This window comes from Zootoca vivipara, chromosome 3, assembly GCF_963506605.1.
Source record: "Zootoca vivipara chromosome 3, rZooViv1.1, whole genome shotgun sequence".
In the NCBI taxonomy this organism is placed as follows: Eukaryota; Metazoa; Chordata; class Lepidosauria; order Squamata; family Lacertidae; genus Zootoca; species Zootoca vivipara.
In genome coordinates, this window is record NC_083278.1 from 73,673,816 (window position 1) to 73,694,059 (window position 20,244).

General features: G+C 39.8%; 1 protein-coding gene across 5 annotated transcripts in view; it reads right to left on the bottom strand.

The window, feature by feature from the left end:
* SIPA1L2 (signal induced proliferation associated 1 like 2) overlaps positions 1-20,244 on the bottom strand; it is an 84,284-nt gene that overhangs the window by 49,808 nt on the left and 14,232 nt on the right. For 3 of the 5 annotated variants that reach the window (XM_035108446.2, XM_060272852.1, XM_035108447.2), the window contains exons 2-7: positions 17,904-19,587; positions 11,640-11,773; positions 6,862-7,050; positions 4,685-4,859; positions 3,764-3,867; positions 208-285 (exon numbers count right to left, since the gene is read on the bottom strand). In XM_035108446.2, the coding sequence (XP_034964337.1) occupies positions 208-285; positions 3,764-3,867; positions 4,685-4,859; positions 6,862-7,050; positions 11,640-11,773; positions 17,904-19,362 (2,139 nt within the window). In that variant the 5' untranslated portion in view covers positions 19,363-19,587. The remainder of the gene's footprint in view (positions 1-207; positions 286-3,763; positions 3,868-4,684; positions 4,860-6,861; positions 7,051-11,639; positions 11,774-17,903; positions 19,588-20,244) is intronic. The other 2 variants (XM_035108448.2, XM_035108449.2) reach the window with 1 other exon arrangement.

Here is a 20,244-nt window from a genome sequence, read left to right on the forward strand (position 1 = left end):
TGTGAGGAAATATTGCAAGGAAATGATCTGGAAAGGGTGTCTACAAGGGTAAAAGTTCAACAGGAGAAGCCTTTAACTGTGATGTGTAAGGAAAGCCAATACAAGGAGGTGGTACTGGCCACACCAGAGTGGGTAGCTCCCTCTGTTCTGATCAGAACACAGAGTGAAGACTCCCCACCCTATATTGCAGCCAAAGTGAAAAATTACCTGTGTGTTTGGATCTCCTGCTCGCTCTAAAACTAGAGGGATGTCCTGATCAGTGACCAAGCAGGGCGTAGTTATTTCCTAGAAAAAGCAACAGACAGTTCTGGTGTGGCCTATTTCTGGCTCACAGGTAATTGGATTTAAAGAAATGCTCATTGGAGAAAGTGCTCACAGTAACTGGCTACATCCCATGGCCAGTGATCATACGAGGTATAATGGATGTATAAACGTATTCAAACCATAATTTCAGTGGGAGGCTAGACCTCTAGATCCCATTCAAATCCAAGATGGGAAGTTCCCACATGACTCGGATAAGTGGATGAAATGTGATAAGCCCTGTACACAAAGTAAAATTTCTATACCACAGGGCTGGTAAGACTGTTCCTTGATGACAGCAGCAACTTTATCTGTTATGCTGAATCTTAGCTTCCTGTGTGTCTCAGAGGGAAAGTTTGTTATTTTATGTGAATTGTTCCTAACTTGTCAAGAATACTTCCATGGGTACATTCTACATTATATAGTTTGGCAATGAGGTACCAACAGAAAGAGAAAATAAACATTCATTAGCTATTTCTTCTACACATTAAGGCTGGCTAAATGTTGATTACTAGAGTGTGCTTATCACATTTTATTGAAAAGTGCCCATGCTGTGCAAATACCACTGGCATCCAGTATCATAAAAAATAATGTGGGGGGCCTTCAGATATCAGTTGCCTGGTTTGCGCATAACTCTAAATCAAATTATGGTTTAGTGTGAACAAACAAGTGTGCTTTGCTCCTCCTGCAGCAACACTACCAATAACTAAGCCATGTCTTTGCTTAGTCTTATGAACTAGAGCTCATGGTTCATCTCACGCCAAACAAACCACAATCTGTAGCCAAAGTTTGTTCTCGGCTTACTGTTCTTGGTTTGATTTGGGGGAGACAAACCGTAAGCCCAAGTTTATATGTAATGATAAGTCAAACCATGGTTTACTTCTTGGTAGTGAAACAGCAGGGAAGGAGCTAAGCAGCCACAATTTTCACCAGTACACAGTTTTGTTCAAATTAAGCCATAGTTCGGCTTAGTGTGCAAATGAGGTTAATATTACCTAAATATGGAAAACTTCCACATTATTTTATCCAAAGAAATCCATAGAACATACTATGATATTACTGCTAAATATACCAAAGTACAAAGACTGATGAGTGTTTACTAAAACATCGTGGAAGGGTGTGATTGTTACTGGGGGGGGGGGGAATTGGGTTGGAAAATTCTGAGGATAAACCAAGAACAGGCTTTAGTTTGTCTAGAGAGGAAGACACATTAGGGGATATTTAGGTAAAGATATAAGCAAAGGTAAGAAAACTGAAGAGTGAAATGAGTGGCTCAAGCAAACACAATAGTGAGGGTGACAAACACCATACAATTCTGGAAGAAGTGGGTCAAGGTAAAAGGTTATTTCCTATGCTCACAGATTAGGTAAAACCAAGACAAAGACAAACATTCAACATAAAGTAAGGGTCTAATGTATTGTCATTGCCTGCAATTAGGAACAAAAATATTTGAAATCAACATTGAGTATATCTTTTGTAGAAGCATTTTCTACAATAGTTAAACTTTGCAATTTAAACCCATCCACAGATAGATTACAGTTTCTCAAACATTTTGTTATTCCAGTGTATACTGTCTTTTGTGTCATATTGGAGGGAATAAAATATTTGCAAATAAATGCAGTAAGCTCATTGTTCACAACTTTGATATGTTAACCTATCATTTTAATCACCTTGGGCATGTGCACTGGATCCCAAAGAAATTTAAGGGTTTCTAAATTACATGGAGATACAATTAACTTCGTATGGCAGATGGATTTGTTTTTTTTTTTGTATCATCCTAAATGGTCAAAATGGTTCCAAAAACCATAGGTGGACCAAATATGGAAGATGTATAGTGGAAGGGACATAGCTCACTGGTAGAGCATCTGCTTTGTGTGCAGACAGTCCCAAGTTCAGTTCCTGGCATTTCTAGCTATAGGGCTGGAAATGTTCCCTATCAGAAACACTAGTTTCTGTTTTGGTTAGTGTAGACAGTACTGAGGTAGATGTATTCTAAAGCCGTTTCCTATATGCCTTTTCACATATAATTTCTAGCTCCATTTTAAAAGGAGTTGCTACAATATTTTCTCATTAGATAGAACTGTGCAGGTCTACTATTAAGAGTTTCTCTCTTTATCCAACTAAGGCTTCATTCTATCCTCTGGGCACTTGCCTTGGGAATAGTTCCCTCTGAAAACAATAGAAAGTACACCTGAGTTAAAACGGTACAAAACAAGCTATAAAGTGGTTGAAATAACAAAGAGATCCTAGTTTGGTGAATTTGGTAAACAAGACAGCCGGTTACCCCTACCCACTTCTAGGAAAGTGATTTGCCAAATATTACAAAACTATTTTAATTTTTATACATCTACAAAGCTATTCTTTTAGAACTCCAGAATTGCAAGTTTTGCCACATTCTCAACTTGCCCACTTTAAGTATATCATACAACCTAACTACTACAATTGTAGCTATTCTCACAAAACAAATTCACCACAGATAAGGAAATAACTTTTATACATCTGCCAAGAAGTCCAAAAATATGTTTGCAGAAATCCTTACTCTTTGTGCAGATATACAAGGAACTGTTGTTGCTTCTTTTATCTACAGACACTAGCTTACAGAATGCTACACTTTGGGCAGTAATCTCATTTGTGAATGGCTCCTTTATTCATACATTAAATTCGTAGAAGTGGGAATATATTATACATTTAAAAATATCTATTTCTTTTAAACCCATTTATATGCATTTATAAAGCAAACTTATGCCAAAGGTATTATTTATATCAATTAGTACAGGCAAAGACAGGGTTAACCTTACAAAAACAAAAAAAGAAAATCATAATTCAATTCAAGCCAATGGCAAAAGCCCATTAACTTCAAATCATTCAAGATTGCAACCATTAGGATTCTACAAAACCTCTGATGCAATGTCATTTTTAGCCATCCTTAATGCGGCAAGATATTCTAAACTAGAACAGAATGGAACATGTTCAAACATTAACTGTATTTGCTCTATAATGATCTATTATGTGCATAACAGACAAGCAATATGTTATTAGAATACCAAAACTTACACCATGAAAAATCAAATTACATATACTTGCATCTTTTAAATGCACATTATTAAAAATTAGGCTGGATTCAGTTTGTTTTGGTAGGAGAGGAAGTATTTAAGTTTCCAGAAGTATCTGTACCACTGAATACTGGCAATTCAGTGAAATAATTTATTCTCTCTTTTTTAAGAATGGAAAGACCAGATGGGGAAAAAAATAGTTAACTGAATAAACGTTTGGGTGAAAACAGAAGTAATAAACCTAAGCATTTTAATCCCTAAGCAATATGCAATCCTCAAGTTAAAATAATAACAACAGTAATTTTTACTGAGTATTCATAACAAACATTTCAACAGGAAAATTACATTCTACAAACAACTTCTCAGACAAGAAATCATGCATGATTCCCTAAAGCTGACTTGAGACATACCTGTTGCCTGTTACTCGGCATATATGGAAGCATAGTTGAAACATGAAACATTATTTCGTAATCTTTGTAGGTAGTATAAAGGGAATGTGTTCCAGTTGAATCAGCTGAAAATAAAGTCCACAAGTGGGTCAATGAAGACAATGCAGAAATTCAAGTGTAATATAAACATCTCTCCTCCCCACCACTGGGCTGCAAAAAACCATCCAGCAAATATGACAGTTCCATATAAATTCCAAATAGTTTCAGAAGCCCTTCCCAAGCCGTATGTCCCTATTGTGATTTGGTATTCAACTGATGTCCTGTGGCAAGTGAAAATTGCGTGGCATTAAATGGGTGCAGCACAACCACTAAGACGGAACACGCAAAACACAGCCACTCACACAACCCCTTGCTTTCCTCACCAAGGAAACCAGCTGCTGGGTCTGGTCTCCCTAGAGCAAGGATGAGGAACCTCAGGCCCAAATGTGGCCCCTCCAGGCCCCTCTGTCCGACTCCAGTCCTCATGCCTCTTCAGCATGCCTCTCTACCACTTCAGGCTACATCCCTCACTGGTCCTACTCCATTCCTGTAGTATGTCCTTTAATTGTAATAATACCTCCTGCTTGCCTGGATGGAGGATGGAGATGGGTGTGGGTGTGTCTGGACAGCTCTGCATGGTCGGCATGTAGTTAACTGCACAAAGATAAAACTCATCTGTTGCTATGACTCTGGCCCTAAGCATCAGCATGCAGGCCCGGAACACTATCTGGCCCCACTGTAGGGTGACTGTGCTCAGATTGGAAGGGAAGAAAGAAATGCAGTGTAGATGCTGTCCCTGTGATCTCTGTGTAATCTGCATTTACAGAAGGAAAGCACTTTAGCATAACAGATTCTCTTTTTTTATACTTTTTGTGTTTATTACAATTTATTATTAAAACTTACTTTTATTGTCTAGCTGAGCTCGGTATTTACTGAAACCTTTCAGCCATACTCTCTGACCTAGGAGATCAAGGAATTCGTCAAAAGCTGGTCCTGCAGTCTCATTGTTATACATCTCCTCCTCGGTGCTTTGGCCAGCTTTGCAATACAGGATCCCAATCTTGTGCTGAAAACTCAGCTGTAATTAGGAAAAAACTAGTCAGAACAGAAAGAGTCTCTAATACAGGGTCTGACAGATATATTTTGTAACCCTAGTAAACACTTTTCAGTTTAGGATCGACATATTTGAACTTTCCCAGAACAGCAGCTAATGCCAATTCTGGCACACTAACTGAATTTTACTTCTTTAGCATGTGGCAGATAAATCATGCCTTCCCAAAGCCCCTGTGCAGTATTAATCATTGGATCATTTGTAGCTAAGTATCCTCATTCTCTCTAATGTTTTCTTTTCTTTTCAGAGGCCAAAATACATGTTATACCTATTGGGATAATCTTTGAAGTGAAATGTGATTTTAGGATCACTTTGTATATTAAAGTACTGTCTAAATCTCCATCTAGCAAAATGGAACACCTTATGTTGATCCCAGAGCAAATACATTTGCACTAATTTAAGATATTGCCTGCATAAGCAAGAACCTCAGTGTAAGCAGAAAGCAGCATATATGAAAGATGCCAGTACTGAAAGCTCCAGAATATTCAACCCAAAAAGACCACAGAAATTAGTTACTCTTAGGAAAAAAATACTGTTTTTTTCCTAACTTAAATTTCAGATACCTGAAGTTCAATGGACTCTCCTCCTCTTTGCAATAATACCAGCCATCTCTCTATTTTCCCAATTACTTGAAGGATTTGGGTGGAGGTGAGGGTGGAGTTTATACAAGTTCCCTTTTAGATTGTAACTACTGTTGACACAATCAGCTTGCTTATTTCTGACAACAATTGCAGGTGAACTAAAGCATCTATAATGTAAGTATGTACTTCCAATTGATTGTAACAAATGGTGATTATTTTTGCCATAGCAATTGATTTGATCTCTTCTAGTAGTATCAAAATAGGATGAATCCAGTGTTCCTACATCCTTTCTATTAGCATTTCCCCTTCCTATTAAAAATTAACCAAGTGATAGAAAGCAGCAGTCTTTCTGTACTGCTTTCAGATATCCAGCCATGCTCAAGGCTCACTGAAAAATACTTATTTGGTCAAAATACATCCTCTGACTACAGAATGAGGTCTGCTGTATAAAGAATATTGCTCTTGGGAATGAGGAATCCAGGGGACAAATCCCAGCTCAAAAAACCCAGGTTGGTTAATTATTTATTAGTGTGTGTGTGTGTGTGTGTGTGTGTGTGTGTAGCCTCATGTGAGAATAAAAAGAGACATCCTCATACATGGTGTCCTGAGCTCCTTAGAAGAAGGCAGATATTTACCTTATTCACCATATTTGTATAAGGCTGATTAAAATGATGCTCTTTTTCTGTATCTATATATGCATTTCTATATAAAATGATTCAATATGCCTTTTATAATCTTGCAGAATAGATCTGCTTTATCAAACCAATTAATCTCACCATTATTCACTCTGAATTTAAAGTATATGTTCATTTCATTGCTCATGCAGTGTTAACTTGTTAAATAGTCCCAATTAGAATTTCAGCTGTTTGATCCATCATATATTCCATATCAAGTAAGAAGACTGCCACTGTGAATAAGGTGTGCTAATTATAATTAGGAAAGGAAAATCTGAAAAGGGGAAAGATTGACAAACCAATGATTTTCCCTTTAATACAATGTGCAGCTTTCTAATATTGCGTGTTTACCTAAAATGGCTTACTAAACTGTATTTTACCTGCATGGAAGGTACAGCCACTTGTGCTTGTGATTAGTATGTGTAAATGTGGATTTTGTATATTTATTGTTTTATGTGAACCACTTTTATTTGAAGCAGTATATAAATATGCCAACATGTAAAAAAAAGAAACCTACAAAATTATCTTACTGTAATATAAATACAACAGAAAGTCCCCTTTTGTTAAAGTTCCTTTAAAATCTCCTTCACTTATCGTAAGTAACTGCATTTCCACAGACAGGTCAGATCAAATTCAGATGTATTTATGACAACAAAACACTGCAATAAGACAACTCAAAGGCACACAAGTTCAGGCAAGGCATGCAATACCTACCCCTTGTTCATCAAGTTTAAGCAGCTGTTCAGAAACTTTGGGTGAGTTGGAAGCTTGCCTTAGGCACTGAATGCTCAGTTCTGGTATTACATATTCCAATACTTCTTTAAGAGGTAAACCTCGTGCTGTGCCATGTCTAGCAGTGGATGGAATAGCATCTTCTAAAATGGCTCCCCTCAACGTGGTAAGCTATAGCGAGAGTATAAGTCTTACTAAATGTTTATCATTGTACCACAATCTTCAACAAGGAAAAGGAAGGTACAAACTCTATTAAGCTGTTACTGCCTGAACCTGCGTACGGAGAAGTAAGAGCATGCATGCTAGCCTTGTCTCTAACATCCCCGTATGTGCTGGCTTTACCCCCAACCTTGCCACGCTGAATGGGAAGCTCTGGCAGGGGATTAAGTGCATTTGACTGAACTTACATAGAACTGCACTATCAAGAATTGTGGAGAGTATTCTAAATTCATTCATCTGGCACATGGTGCTAGGTTGGGGAACCTAAACAAGCTTGAAGAATAATGCTGAACATGGCTACACTTATGCTTAATTTACTGTGGTGCTGGGCAATAGCAATTTGCAAAACTTCAAAATACAACTAAATTCAACTAAAGACACACATTGAAAAGAATAAAATAAGCAGAAAGGTCAACAGTCAAAGTCAGGTGTCTATTGAAGCATGTTCACAAGCAGTATATTTTCAACATTAGTACTTGGAGGTTAGCATGAAACCATCACTTTGGGCTCAGTTTCTAGCCCCCAAGAAGATTTTATATAAACTTCATAAACTGCATCAGCAAACTATATGGCAAAATGCATCCTTTAATTCTGTGTATGCTAGCCAATGTAAGATCTGAGAAACTTTTTACAAAGATTTATCACAAATGTCATACACATGATTCCCATGATTAATTAACAAGGGAAGGAAAAATGAACTGAAAAACTACCTATAACTGAAATTAATGGTGGACAACCAGATTTTGGTATGTGTTTTGTTAAAGCTGCCTAAGAAAGTGCATGAGGCTTAATTAGCATCCCTCCTACGACTTCAGATGCTATTATTTTTTAAACCTTGAACACGATGCCATTCTTTTACAACAAATTACCCTGCTGTGCTTTACATAGTTGTTCTAGAAATAGCTAGAACATCCAACAACACAAAATAAAATAGACATTTAAAGTATTTTGTTAAAGAAGAGGAATTCTGTGTCACATCCCCTCTCTCCCTTCCCCCTCTCAAAACATTATTCCTTTCCACTCTCTTCCCAAGCCTGCTTATACTTTTATAATCCTCTTCTGTCAAGCATCTGCAGCCATACTTATCTTCTACACTCTCAGGCTCACCATCTGTTTATTTTTGAAAAGTGTACCCATTTCCTTCATTCCTCAATAGGGAAAATGAATTTTTGACATAAGAACTGCTAGGCTCCAATACGATTTGATTCTACAAGAGCCATCATATTCTACCTATCTATAAGCACATCCATAAAATAATGTAAAACTGCTGCAATCCTATACACACACACACACGGGACTAAATCCCTTTGATTTAGTGGGACTTTATAACGGCATTTACCGAAGTTTTTAGAGGTATCAGACAACTTCAAAAGGAAATACTGAATGACATAAAACCAATAGCAATTACAAAATTGAAAAGGCATTTGAACACAAATGGTAAGAGTACAGAAAGGCACAATAACTCTTCAGGTCAAACCCAGTGGAACACAGATTTGGAAACATGAATAGACTTTCCTCACAGGTGGCACTTCACAAAGGACTTTCCACTGTTACCCCATGAACAGAACCAAGATAATAATGGAAATCAGGGTTACAGTACATAAAATAGGAAGAAAAAACAGAGATTGTGGGTGGGTAGCTGCTGGCTTATACTGGCAAGATCACACACACACACACACACACACACACACACACACACACACACACACACGTGTGATATGTTACTTCTTTCCCTAGAAAAATGTTTGTGTTTCATCTGTGTCATTCTGAATGTTAACTTTCTCCAGAATTCTGTAAGAGACAGGTGCCGTATGAAAGTCTAGGGCATATTTGCCCAAATTAATCTCACTCTTTGGTGGCTATATTCAGATGTGATTACTGTACTCGCAAACCCTGGAGCAGGGACACAGCAGTCACCTTTCTCTTGCCAATTCCATAGATCACTATGAAAGCTGGGCACACAAGAACATGGCCTAATGTTGATCAGCTTGTGATGTAGGGTCAAGCTTTTTCATTGGTGGCACCAGAATTCTGGAATGCACTCCCTGCTGAAATCTATATTGGCATGTCACCAGCTTTTGAAGATGCACCTGTTTACACAAGCATTATCTTGATTTCTTGACCTGATTCTCTTGTTTTAATTGTTGTGCTGTTTTGTTTTATTGCATATTTTAATTATGACATATATTTAATTTTCTGTACTTTATCAATGTTGTACAATTAGTTTTAAGTTTTATAAACAACTTGCAAACAACAATAATTAAAGACTATATTTCTTACAATCTAGACTGGGCAAAATAAGTTTACTCTCTATCGGAACAGAGTAACATCACCAGAGTGTCAGGCAGCAAAAAGCATGTATCACTCACTCTTAGTAATAAACAGGGGGAATCACCCATAGCTCCCATCCATCTAGTGCAGGGGTCCCCAGACTTACCGCGCAGTGGGCCGGTGCCCGCCGCGCCGACCGCGCGGCGGGCCAGAGGGCAGGGGAGTGTGCGCGCAGCGGGCCGGAGGGCGGGGGAGTGCGCGCCCGTGCGCATGCGCACACGCACACGGGCGGGGAAACATCGCCCAAAATCGCTTGTGCGCATGCGTATGGGCCTCCCCCGACCTGGAAGTGCATCGGAAATGACCTCTTCTGGGTCGGGAGAGGCCCATACGCATGCGCACAAAGGATTTTCGGTGATTTTTTGCCGATTTTTAAGACCGTCGCCGCGCCGCGCGCCGTAAGAGCGGGCGACGGCAGCGGGCGGCGGGGGTCGTCGCGGGCCGGATTGGGAGGCCGATTGGGCCGCATCCGGCCCGGGGGCCGTAGTTTGGGGACCCTGATCTAGTGTGCTGAACCAAGATGTAGTATACATCTTATTTACACCAAACTGCTAAACAGGAAAGAAACAGATAATTATTTATGATTCCGTTGTTTTGTTTTAACCACAGTGGCACTTTCTCCAGCCACTGCAGCTTATGGGAATTGCTGCCAGTAATTGCCTGTTTCTCCTTGCAAGTGCTTACATGTCCACATGCAGAAATAGAAATGGGATTCTGCCTTCGGAACAGAACTTCACTTTCTCTTCTTCTCTCATGCACCACTCAAATCTGCTCCGGAGGGTAGGGGACCCTCTGGAGCAGATTTCGTGAGGTATGAGGGGGAAGGGAAGTTCTGTTGTGTGAGCAGAGCAGAAGTCAGCTCACATGATACTGAATATATCTATCTTATATGTGAAATGAAAGCGCTGTGAATTTATTATTTCTCTTTGACTACCTTTCACTACTTTCTGGAGCAGTGTGGAAACCAGGGGCATTGCCACAGGGCCCAAGTGAGAGTATTTTGCCCAAGTGAGAGTATTTTGCACTAGTTCCCAGACTTCTGACCATTTCTCCTCAGTCGTTCTGCCTGGACAGTGCTGAGGGCCTTCTGGTGGTTCCCTCGCTGCGAGAAGCCAAGTTACAGGGAACCAGGCAGAGGGCCTTCTCAGTAGTGGCACCCGTCCTGTGGAACGCCCTCCCACCAGATGTCAAAGAGAAAAACAACTACCAGACTCTTAGAGGACATCTGAAGACAGCCCTGTTTAGGGAAGCTTTTAATGATTAATAAATTATTGTATTTTAATACTTCTGTTGGAAGCTGCCCAGAGTGGCTGGGGAAACCAGTGGATGGGCAGGGTATAAATAATAAATATTTGTTTAATTATTTATTTAGCAAACTTTGTTCACAGGGCAGCAGGGCAGGCTGCAGCACTAGAAAAACCCCTGGGCACCTGCCATGTCCCAGGCTTTAGCATCATGTCCCCATTTTTAAAGTAGACTAATTTTCCTAAGTTATCTACTTTGTACATCCAGTATTTTTCTGCACATCTGGTATTCTTTTAATCTGGGGTTGCCAGGTATTATGTGTGGATGGCACTGAGTTTTTAAAATGACATGTAAGCATATGTGTGTGTGTGTGTGTAACAGAGACATGTTACAGGTAGGTAGCTGTGTTGGTCTGAGTCGAAACAAAATAAAAAAATTCCTTCAGTAGCACCTTAAAGACCAACTAAGTTTTTATTTTGGTATGAGCTTTCATGTGCATGCACACTGTATCTGATGAAGAGACATGTTGTTGTTGTTGGTGGTGGTGGTGGTGGTGGCATAAGTCCCAAGGTATGGTCTGGCTATTAATTTGCTGAAACTAAGCTGGTGAGTGCCTCAGTGTGGAATTTGCTTGGAAACCACATTTATGCTACCTTGGGCTCTGTTACTGAAGGAAGGCAGAACAGGAGAAAGAATACAAGCAAACACCTGCTCTTACCAATAGATTACATATAGGACAGAGGGCATAATACAGTATACGTTGTCCAGAGAATCCTCGTGGCACCTCCATAGCTCAGAATAAGTCCTGTCAGCAAGCCCAGCATTTATTTTTCCCTTCTGAAAGTCTATTTAAATTTGCTTCTATGCATATAAATAAGCATATGTAAATTTTATGCAAATTTGTGCCATAGGACTGTGTCCAAAGCCCTTTAACTACCTATCAACACCCCTGGCGGAAACCCTACCTCACTTGTTCTGAACACTACACGGTAGTTGAACTGTGAACCTTCTTTCTCTTTTGCATCTTCAAACTTCTCCCTTCTGATGCTGACTGCTACTGGTCCTAAATTTTCATCTGTTCCAAAGTAGTTTTGATGCTCTGTTGTACATAAAGAGGAGAAGACAATAATGAAATATTAGACTGACAAATTCCTGTTTGTCTGTCAGATAAATGTTACTGGTTGAGATTGGAAAGTCCCTCAGACCTATTTGTTTACATTTCTATTATGTCTTATGTGCAGGCAGGACAATGAACCTGTAAGGGGGTAGGCTTACAGGGAACAGCCACCCCTCATCAAATCCAGCTCTTCGAATGGCTCGGACAACAGCAGAGGGACAGGAGACAGGAAGGAGGAAGTGAGCGGAGCGGGCCAGGGCTCAGGCAGCATACAAGAGCCCTACCTGCAGCCTGTGATATCAGCAAGGAAGGAGGGGCCAGCAGAGAGTTCCAGCGGGGAAACAGCAGAGGGGCGTCCTTTCAAATTCACCCCAGAACTGAGGCGATCAGCGGCTCGCAAACGCAGGGGGCGGAGATTTGGGGTCCCCAAACTACTCTGCTGGGGAAGGAGCCAAAAAGCGCCATTTGGAGAATCTGATAGTACTGAGTAGACATGTTTCCATGAAGCTCTTGCACTGTAAATAACTTTCACAATAAAAGTACTAAAGACAAGATGGTTTGGAGTGTCGTTGCTTGAAGGTAGCCAGCAACCGCCCTGACAGAACCTAAAAGCATAATAAGTGTATTGCAAGTTAGGACATCTGTTCAGTATAGATCTCTATTGTGGCTGAAAACTGTCAGCCATTTTAAAAAAATGCAAATATCTGTAACTAACATATTTTTTCATAAACATGAAAAAAATGTTATGACCCATTCTGCAGCATGCTGGGATGCCAGGGCAAGAAATACTTTGATAGAAATTAGTCTTGTATATTTTGGCACACATGAAATTATGGCAATCCACAGATCAGGTTCTCTTAAAACCAGATTTCCTCACCTTCCAAATGAGGCAACTGTAATTTCAACTATATTAGAAGTAAATTAACTCTCTTTTGCACGAAAACTCACATTTCTAAATGCACACACAAAGTACAATCCAACCTAAGTTAAGCATATTTAAGCCCTGTTGATTTAACGTGGGGGTAGGGAACTTCCAAACTGTGTGCCAAACTATAATTAAGATTAATTATTAATTATAATTAAGATTAATAATTAAAATCTCCCCATCTGGCCCACTAGCTCCTGACAGTTCCTTTGTTGGGGCAAGGCATGCTCCCAATAATCTGGTGATGGTAAGGAGGAGTGTGCCTTGCTCAAAGAGGAAGAAGCAGTTTCCAAACCAATTAAAACCAACTCTCCCTACCAGCACTGCTCTTTGAAGCTGCCCCATGTTGTTCCTCTCCACCTCTCACATCAGGGGTGGAAAGATGCAGCACAGAGAGGCTTGCAAAGCAGAGAGCTGGCAACACTGCTTGCACTGTAGTTCTCAAGCTTGGCAAACACCAAGCAAGGGATTTGGACAGGTAAGTGGAACAATCCACCCATCAGTCTTCTGATGTCATAATACTGACATGTGATTGACAGGTGAGTTGCCCTGCTGGATCATGTCCATGGCCCATCTAATCCAGCTGCTTGTTCTGACAGTGACCAACAAGGTACCCATTGATAGCCTGAGAACAAGAGCTGAGCACAACAGAACTCTGCCCTGCCCCCTGTGGTTTCCAGCAACTGGTATTCAGAAGCATACTGCCTATGGCCATGGACGCAGAATAAGGGGAAAAAAATCAAGCACATCATTAATACCCTCACTGAAGTCAGTGGCATTTAAATGTCCTTAACTCTGGCTGGATTGTGTTTGCAATATTTATTTAGAAAGGAGTCGAAACTTCCCTTCTTCCCCAGCAGCAGAAGTTTGGTGGTTTGGTGCGGTGGGGCAACCTGGAGCTGGGGAAGAGCTTAGAGCCAATACTACCACCCCCACTCAGACATTTGGAGGACAAAAGAGGGGAGCACCACAACAGCAGAATGATGTTTGTGTCTCTCTCCAGGCACTGGCCATTGGGAGGATGACAAAGCTGGTGAAGGGACACCTCTGCCCAGTCTAATCCACCCACCCCCATCTGATGCAAAGTGGGGTTTTGATTGCTCTACCAGATTCTTAAAAATATTCTGTGTCAACAGACATTTTATTGCTATCCAATGTTCCTTTGATATTGATATTTTAGATGCAAGTGTTTTAGTAACTACGTTGTTATTCCGCACCCAAAGGCACTTGAAAGACTAAAAAATGTATTATGGCATAAGCTTTTGTGGACTATAGTCTTCTTCATCAGATGCATGAAGTGTTTCCCTGAGCTGCAGGTATATATATAACTCAGCAAAATCCCTCACAAATTTGATGAAGGGGACTGTCTATTTTTCTTGAATAGCAGTCGAACAAGTCATACATGCACCTTGCCTTTAAAACTGAGACAGTGCCAAGAACTGTACTGATATGGCATTCAAAGGAGAAAGAAGAAACATTCCACTGGACTACGGCAGGCCCCTTGCATCAACCTTCATAGCTCTTTGAAACCAAGGCTTAGTTCTCTACACACAGGGCTCTTTACAATTCATATTTATCATCATACTAATGCCATTAATGAGGTGAGTCTGAGTAGCATGTAGCCTTCTGGCTGAACAGAATTCTTATTTGCACCTTCCAAGCCTCCACAAAATATGGTCAAAACCTATGTGTATTCAAAACTAGCTAACATCCTTTTAAGTTTGATGACAAGGGTAGGAGATGTTGAGTTCTAATCCTTCCTGCAACCTATTTTTCCTACTTTGATTGAATGACTGAGGGACAACACAGACGTTTGGGTGAGAAAGAACAAGGGATGCAAATCCTCCCACTCCCTCAAACCCTACATGTTAAGGAGATGTGCAGTCAGAATGGGAGCTCCACATTGCCTAGAACCTCCTAAAATATATTCCTGGGAAAGGACTGAAGGGGAGAAGAAACTGTTTGGAGGAGGGGGGTTGAATATTAGATTCCTCATGGTAGAAGTTGGGATACCCACTGTCTGCAGGTTTTGCCTACTTTATTTTTTGCTTACACAAAGTGAATAGCTGCTATTCACTTATATGGAAGTAAGAGTTGACATACATGGATAAGCATAGTTCTTAAGAGGATAGTTAAACTGACAGTGCAGTAAATGTCATTGTGACTATTTTCATAGGCTAGTCAAATGTGCTTTAATCATTTTCATAACTGACAAGTCTGCATACATAGTTTCTATTAAGAAAGTAGGTTTTAGCTTATACAGATTATATTCCAACACATTTTTATTTTATTTTTTAAAATGAAGTCGCAATGGCTCTAATACAAAGAATTCCCACATTTTTGGAAGGTGGACAGACAAAATTTTCTTTTTGCCAAATCTGACTATTTATACAAATGCAAGTCCCCAAATCAAGCAATTACTTGTTTAATAACATGCCTCTTTTAAAAAGTGATTTAAAAAAGCAGAATATATTATCCTTCTAGCTTTGCCTTCACTGGCAGTAGGAGTGGGAAATTTCATTCCCATTTCTTCTTTGAAATTACCGGTACTTCACAGGTATGCACAGAACCTTACTTTTCCATTTTTTGAATTTTAAATGTTTTCCTCTACTTACTGTTTTATATTTTCCAATCTGAATTGTTGCTTTTAGCTTATGATTGCACATTTTAATTAAATATTTTATTTTGAAATTTTGAGAGCTGTCATGGAAACCTATTTGAAGCATGGGGCAAAGATGGCTAAAACTAATAAAAATTATTTACTAGTTACTTTACAGTCTTGCTTGAGTACCTTTCTCAAACCTGTCCTCCTTTGATGAGTCCTAACTGATATATCATTTTTCTGGTGCGTTCCTTTTGTCCTTCAGAGTTCACACAGCTCAAATTCTCTTAGACTGTGAGTAAATGTCATTGAACTCAATGGGACTTACTTCTAGAAAACATTAAATAATCCTGCTGTTGTTCCTTCAGCTATTTCCAACCCCTCCTGTGCTTTTAGTGTACTGTCTACCTGGCTGTACTACTACCTCCCTTTCTGAGCTGATGGAGGTAATCTTGGATGTGGTGTTGGAGAGCCCTTTTACAGCAATGTTGGAAGACTTCATCATCCATGCTGAGGCTGTCTCCAATGGTCTGGCTTGGGCCTTCAAGGTTCAAAAGAGCTTCAGTTTTCTGTAAGAGGCTTAAAGCATGTATCTTGTCTGGTCCAGAGGCACCATAGAAGCTTTCAATCTCCCATGGGGTTTCTGTCTATATTCTGTTGTCCATCACAGAGGAAGAAAGATTATGTTCTTAATGTATTTCACCTAACACCACATACCTTGAATAATAATTGACATTAAAAGTTATTTCATAGTCCATACACACCATACAAACATTTACTAATAAATAAAAATAACTTCTTCCACTTGAAGCTAAGTAGAGACAGGTATTTATTATATACCTAAATTTTATTACACTTTGTTTTAAAACCCAGATTTTGTCCAATTATCAAAGCAGCAGCCCCCTAATACATATTTTAGACAATTACAATTCTGCATTGTAGCTTTTGTAAATATGAAACTGGTAAGAATGGCCCCTAAACTTTGAGAAAATAGTTTGAATATTTTTATAAATATGCTCAGAAACAAAGAAACACCATGTGTATGCACATGCACAACATACTACTGAATGACTCTTAATAACAAGAATACACTCAGGGGAATACACTCATTGTACCAAAACTAGATGGAAGATGGTAAAATGCATTGAACGCATTATACCAAATATGGTTTAATGCTTTTTTTACCCAAAAGCAATTTCTCCAAGGGCCACATGCCAGTGGTTGACATGGCCAATGCATGTCAATGTGCACACACGTTCCTAGAAAAACACTACACATACAGCACCCTCCCTGCCCCCATACACACATTCCTTAGATATGTGGGCACACAGCCCACAAACACGCTCACACACAAAATACACAGGGACAGATATGCACACATTTTAACCCTCTCCACTCAAATGCTGGGGTAGGTGGAAATGCTGCCATTTATTTTTAAAGATCAGGCACCAGACTCTTTCTTTGATCTGAGTGTTCTGCTGCTTAGCATCAAGACTGAAGATAAAATCTCTCTCCCTGCCCTTTAGAAAAGATCTTTAGAGAAGAGTTAGTTCTTTAAAGAGTAGTTAGAGCTCTATCTCCTGATCAGATTGAGAGATAAAGTTGCAGGTGCTGGCACTTCTTCCTGTGCCTTGGCGGGCCACATCCAGACCATGGATCCAGACCATCACACTTTATGCACTTTATAAAGTTAAAACGCGGCATTTTGAGTATTTTTAAATGTACCTGTAGCAATATTAAACCCTTGTTTGCACTATGGTAAGTATAGAGTTTAAAACTCATCACACTACCCTCACATGTATTAGGTGCTTATGAAATTAGCTGGTTTATTTGTATAAAATACTAGTTAGAGAATACAGTTGAACCTCGGTTTGCGACTGCCTCCGTTCGCGACCACTTTGGTTTCCGACCACCGCGGACCTAGAAGTGTTTGCATCCGGGTTCCACGGTGCTTGGATGCGCAGAAGCAATCTGCGCAGTGTGTGTGTGTGCAGAAGCGCTCTATTGGTGCTTCGCACACGCACAGAAGCGTGCCTTCGGCGAGCAACTGATTCGGGGAGCGACCGCCTCCGCGGAACGGATTGCGGCCGCAAACCGAGGTACCACTGTAAGAACATATCACTTATGGCATTTTGATGGAAGACAGTTTTTTGTTAATTTCACTGTACATAGATTGTACATTGACAATAAAGGTGGTGTTGTTGTTACTTGCAAACAATGATGCTGCAACTACTGACAGTGTGATACTCTCCTAAAGAATATTTCTCACAGTCCTAACTCCTTTAATCTTGTAGTTCAGAATAGGAGACCAGATTATTGTTTTCATTAAAAATGTCAAAGCTTATGTAAGAACATGACATGAAAAGTCAAAGAAACACAACCCCAATAGTAAATCATTAATATTAAATAAGTAGGTGGGGGCTTTCAATACTTTAAGGAGGGTCATAATGATGCCCTCCAAGACACATATTTAAAAAGCAGAGCTTCATTTTACATTAGATATTTTCATATCTCACAACACTACTCAAGTTCAGCAAATGCTCCGAAACCTTTGGGAGCAAGAGATTCCAGAAAAAATTGCTTACCTTTTCCATAGAAAAACTTTCTATAGTAATATGCACCAAGATCAATGTGCTCAATGATATAACGTTTCACTTTCTCTCTGTGGATTGGTTGATTCTCTCTGGGTACTTCCAGCACCGAAACACCGGCATTCGTGCAATGTGAACTTAGTGAAGACTCAAAAGAACAACTATCTCCTGCACAAAAGGAGGCCGAGTTTGCCCTAGAGAGCGCAATCCGCCTATCACCTTCCCCACCAGTTTCATTCCTGAAATAAGGACAGTTCAGTACTAGGTCATTACTTTTCCCATCACCTTCATCAGCATCTAAGTTCTCTTTTGAATTGAGATCCTCTTTACTCCCCATAGGAGATTCACAGCTTCCAAGCTGTCCAGCTACCGTTGAAGTTTGTGATGCAGCAGATGCCCCAGTGGTTATATTTTTTCTTTTCCCCACATTAATTCTGGTAACCATTGCTTCATTAATGTTAAACAGAATGCTCTGGACATCATAATGTGCGAAACACTTCTGACAGTTCCAAGGATGAACATTTTTATCAAGTCTACTTTCTTCTAGTTCAGACGAGAATTTAAGGGTTTCATGTTCACTTTTAGCAGTCCGCAATTTTCTAAAGAGTGACGTTTCTACAGATTCTGACTTCAATCTCCATTTGAAAGATTTGTCCCGGTCTCTACCAATTAGCAGGGCACTATCCATGTAGTCAAGTCCAGAAATTCTTACAAATTCTCCTCTGGAAATCTGTGCTGCAGCATGGAGACTTGGAGAAATCGTTGGATCGCAGTGAAAAAATTCAGGAAATCCAAATGGCATGTGTGTTTTATGCTCAAAGTTTTCCACCCTGTAGCCTCGAAGCATTGCAAAAAAATTCTCACCAGACAAACCTTGTCTGTCAATTGATGAAGTGCTTCCATATTCCCTATGGAGAGATGCTCCTGTATTTGGATTAACAGCATTCTGGTCTAATACATCCTCTGTGTCAATGTCACTGATTGTAACATCACTGTTGCTTCTTTGTCTTATAGGGTGAAGCCCTCTGTGTGGTGAATGGAGAAAAATGTCTCCTAATGCATACTTTGCCTCTGCAAATTCTATATCAAGGGGTTCTTTTTGCTGCCCCTCATTCTGATCACCATTTGCTGACCCAGCACCGTCATAACTAACTTGAGGTCTACTTTCCCATGTAGCTCTGCTTAATTCCTTGGTACAATCTTTCTTAGGAGGCCATTCAGATACTCTGGCTCGGACACCCATCTTAGGCATAGCTGGGGTACCATTGGCTGGGTTGCTGCTTTCACCTTTGTTGGTTGCGCTTAGAGAAGAAGGGGGGCCCATATTACCATTTAGAGCCTTAAATTTCCTTGCAAAATAGTCATCAGACTGCATAATTCTTGCTGATTCCTTAAACTTTAAGGAAGTTCTGCTGGATTTGTGTTTTTCTTCCTGTGATGTGTGATCACTCATATCCAAGCAACAGGAAGGGAATGCAAAGCCTTATCTTCAAGAGAAGTGCTGTTGGTCTGACATTTCCATTATTTATGAAGTGAAGTAAGAAAGAGTTACAGTGTCTGTGTGTTTCAAAAGATCTTTCAGGTTGCCATTCCAGAAGGTAGGACTCATTTCTGGGTCTGCATTTTATAACTTCAGATCAAGATCAAGTTGACAGCAATTCACTTTTACTCCACATACCTGTCAATCAAAAGGGAAGAAGAAATCAATTAACACATATTCTATTCAAAATGTAGGGCCTTACTCTAAAACACCCCCAGTATCAAAACCATCTCCTATACATAAGAAATTAATTGGAACAAAGAAGAAATCCATTTGGACTGATTTATGTCCCAATATGACACATTCAAAATTATAAAAAGGTATAGACAATTATCTTTCCTATCAGGGTACCGCAATGTTGGCCCTTCTGGCTGTGACAAGCTACCATCTCATTGGTTTAGTAGCCCTGAGGCAACTTTGTATATTCAGCTATTTGTAGTTCAAAATGCACATTTTAGAGAGCCCTGCAATGAAAGATAGTAGCATAGGGGAGGGATAAAACAGAACAAACTTTAAAGAAATATCTAATCACTTATATTTCACACAAACCAGGTTTGCACATCACACTAAACCAAACCTTGGCTTAACACGACTGCTCAAGCTACAGCATGTGGCTAGTGAGAAGAGAGCTTAACCATGAGCCCAAGTTCAGATAAAAAGCCAAATCAAGCCTATGGCATGGCAATAAAAAGAACCAGGGAGGATCAAAAATGACTTAGAGCTCCTCTACAGGATCCCTTGCAATTTCACTTTGGCTTACCATGTAATGGTTACTGATTCCTGTTCTCAGTAGAA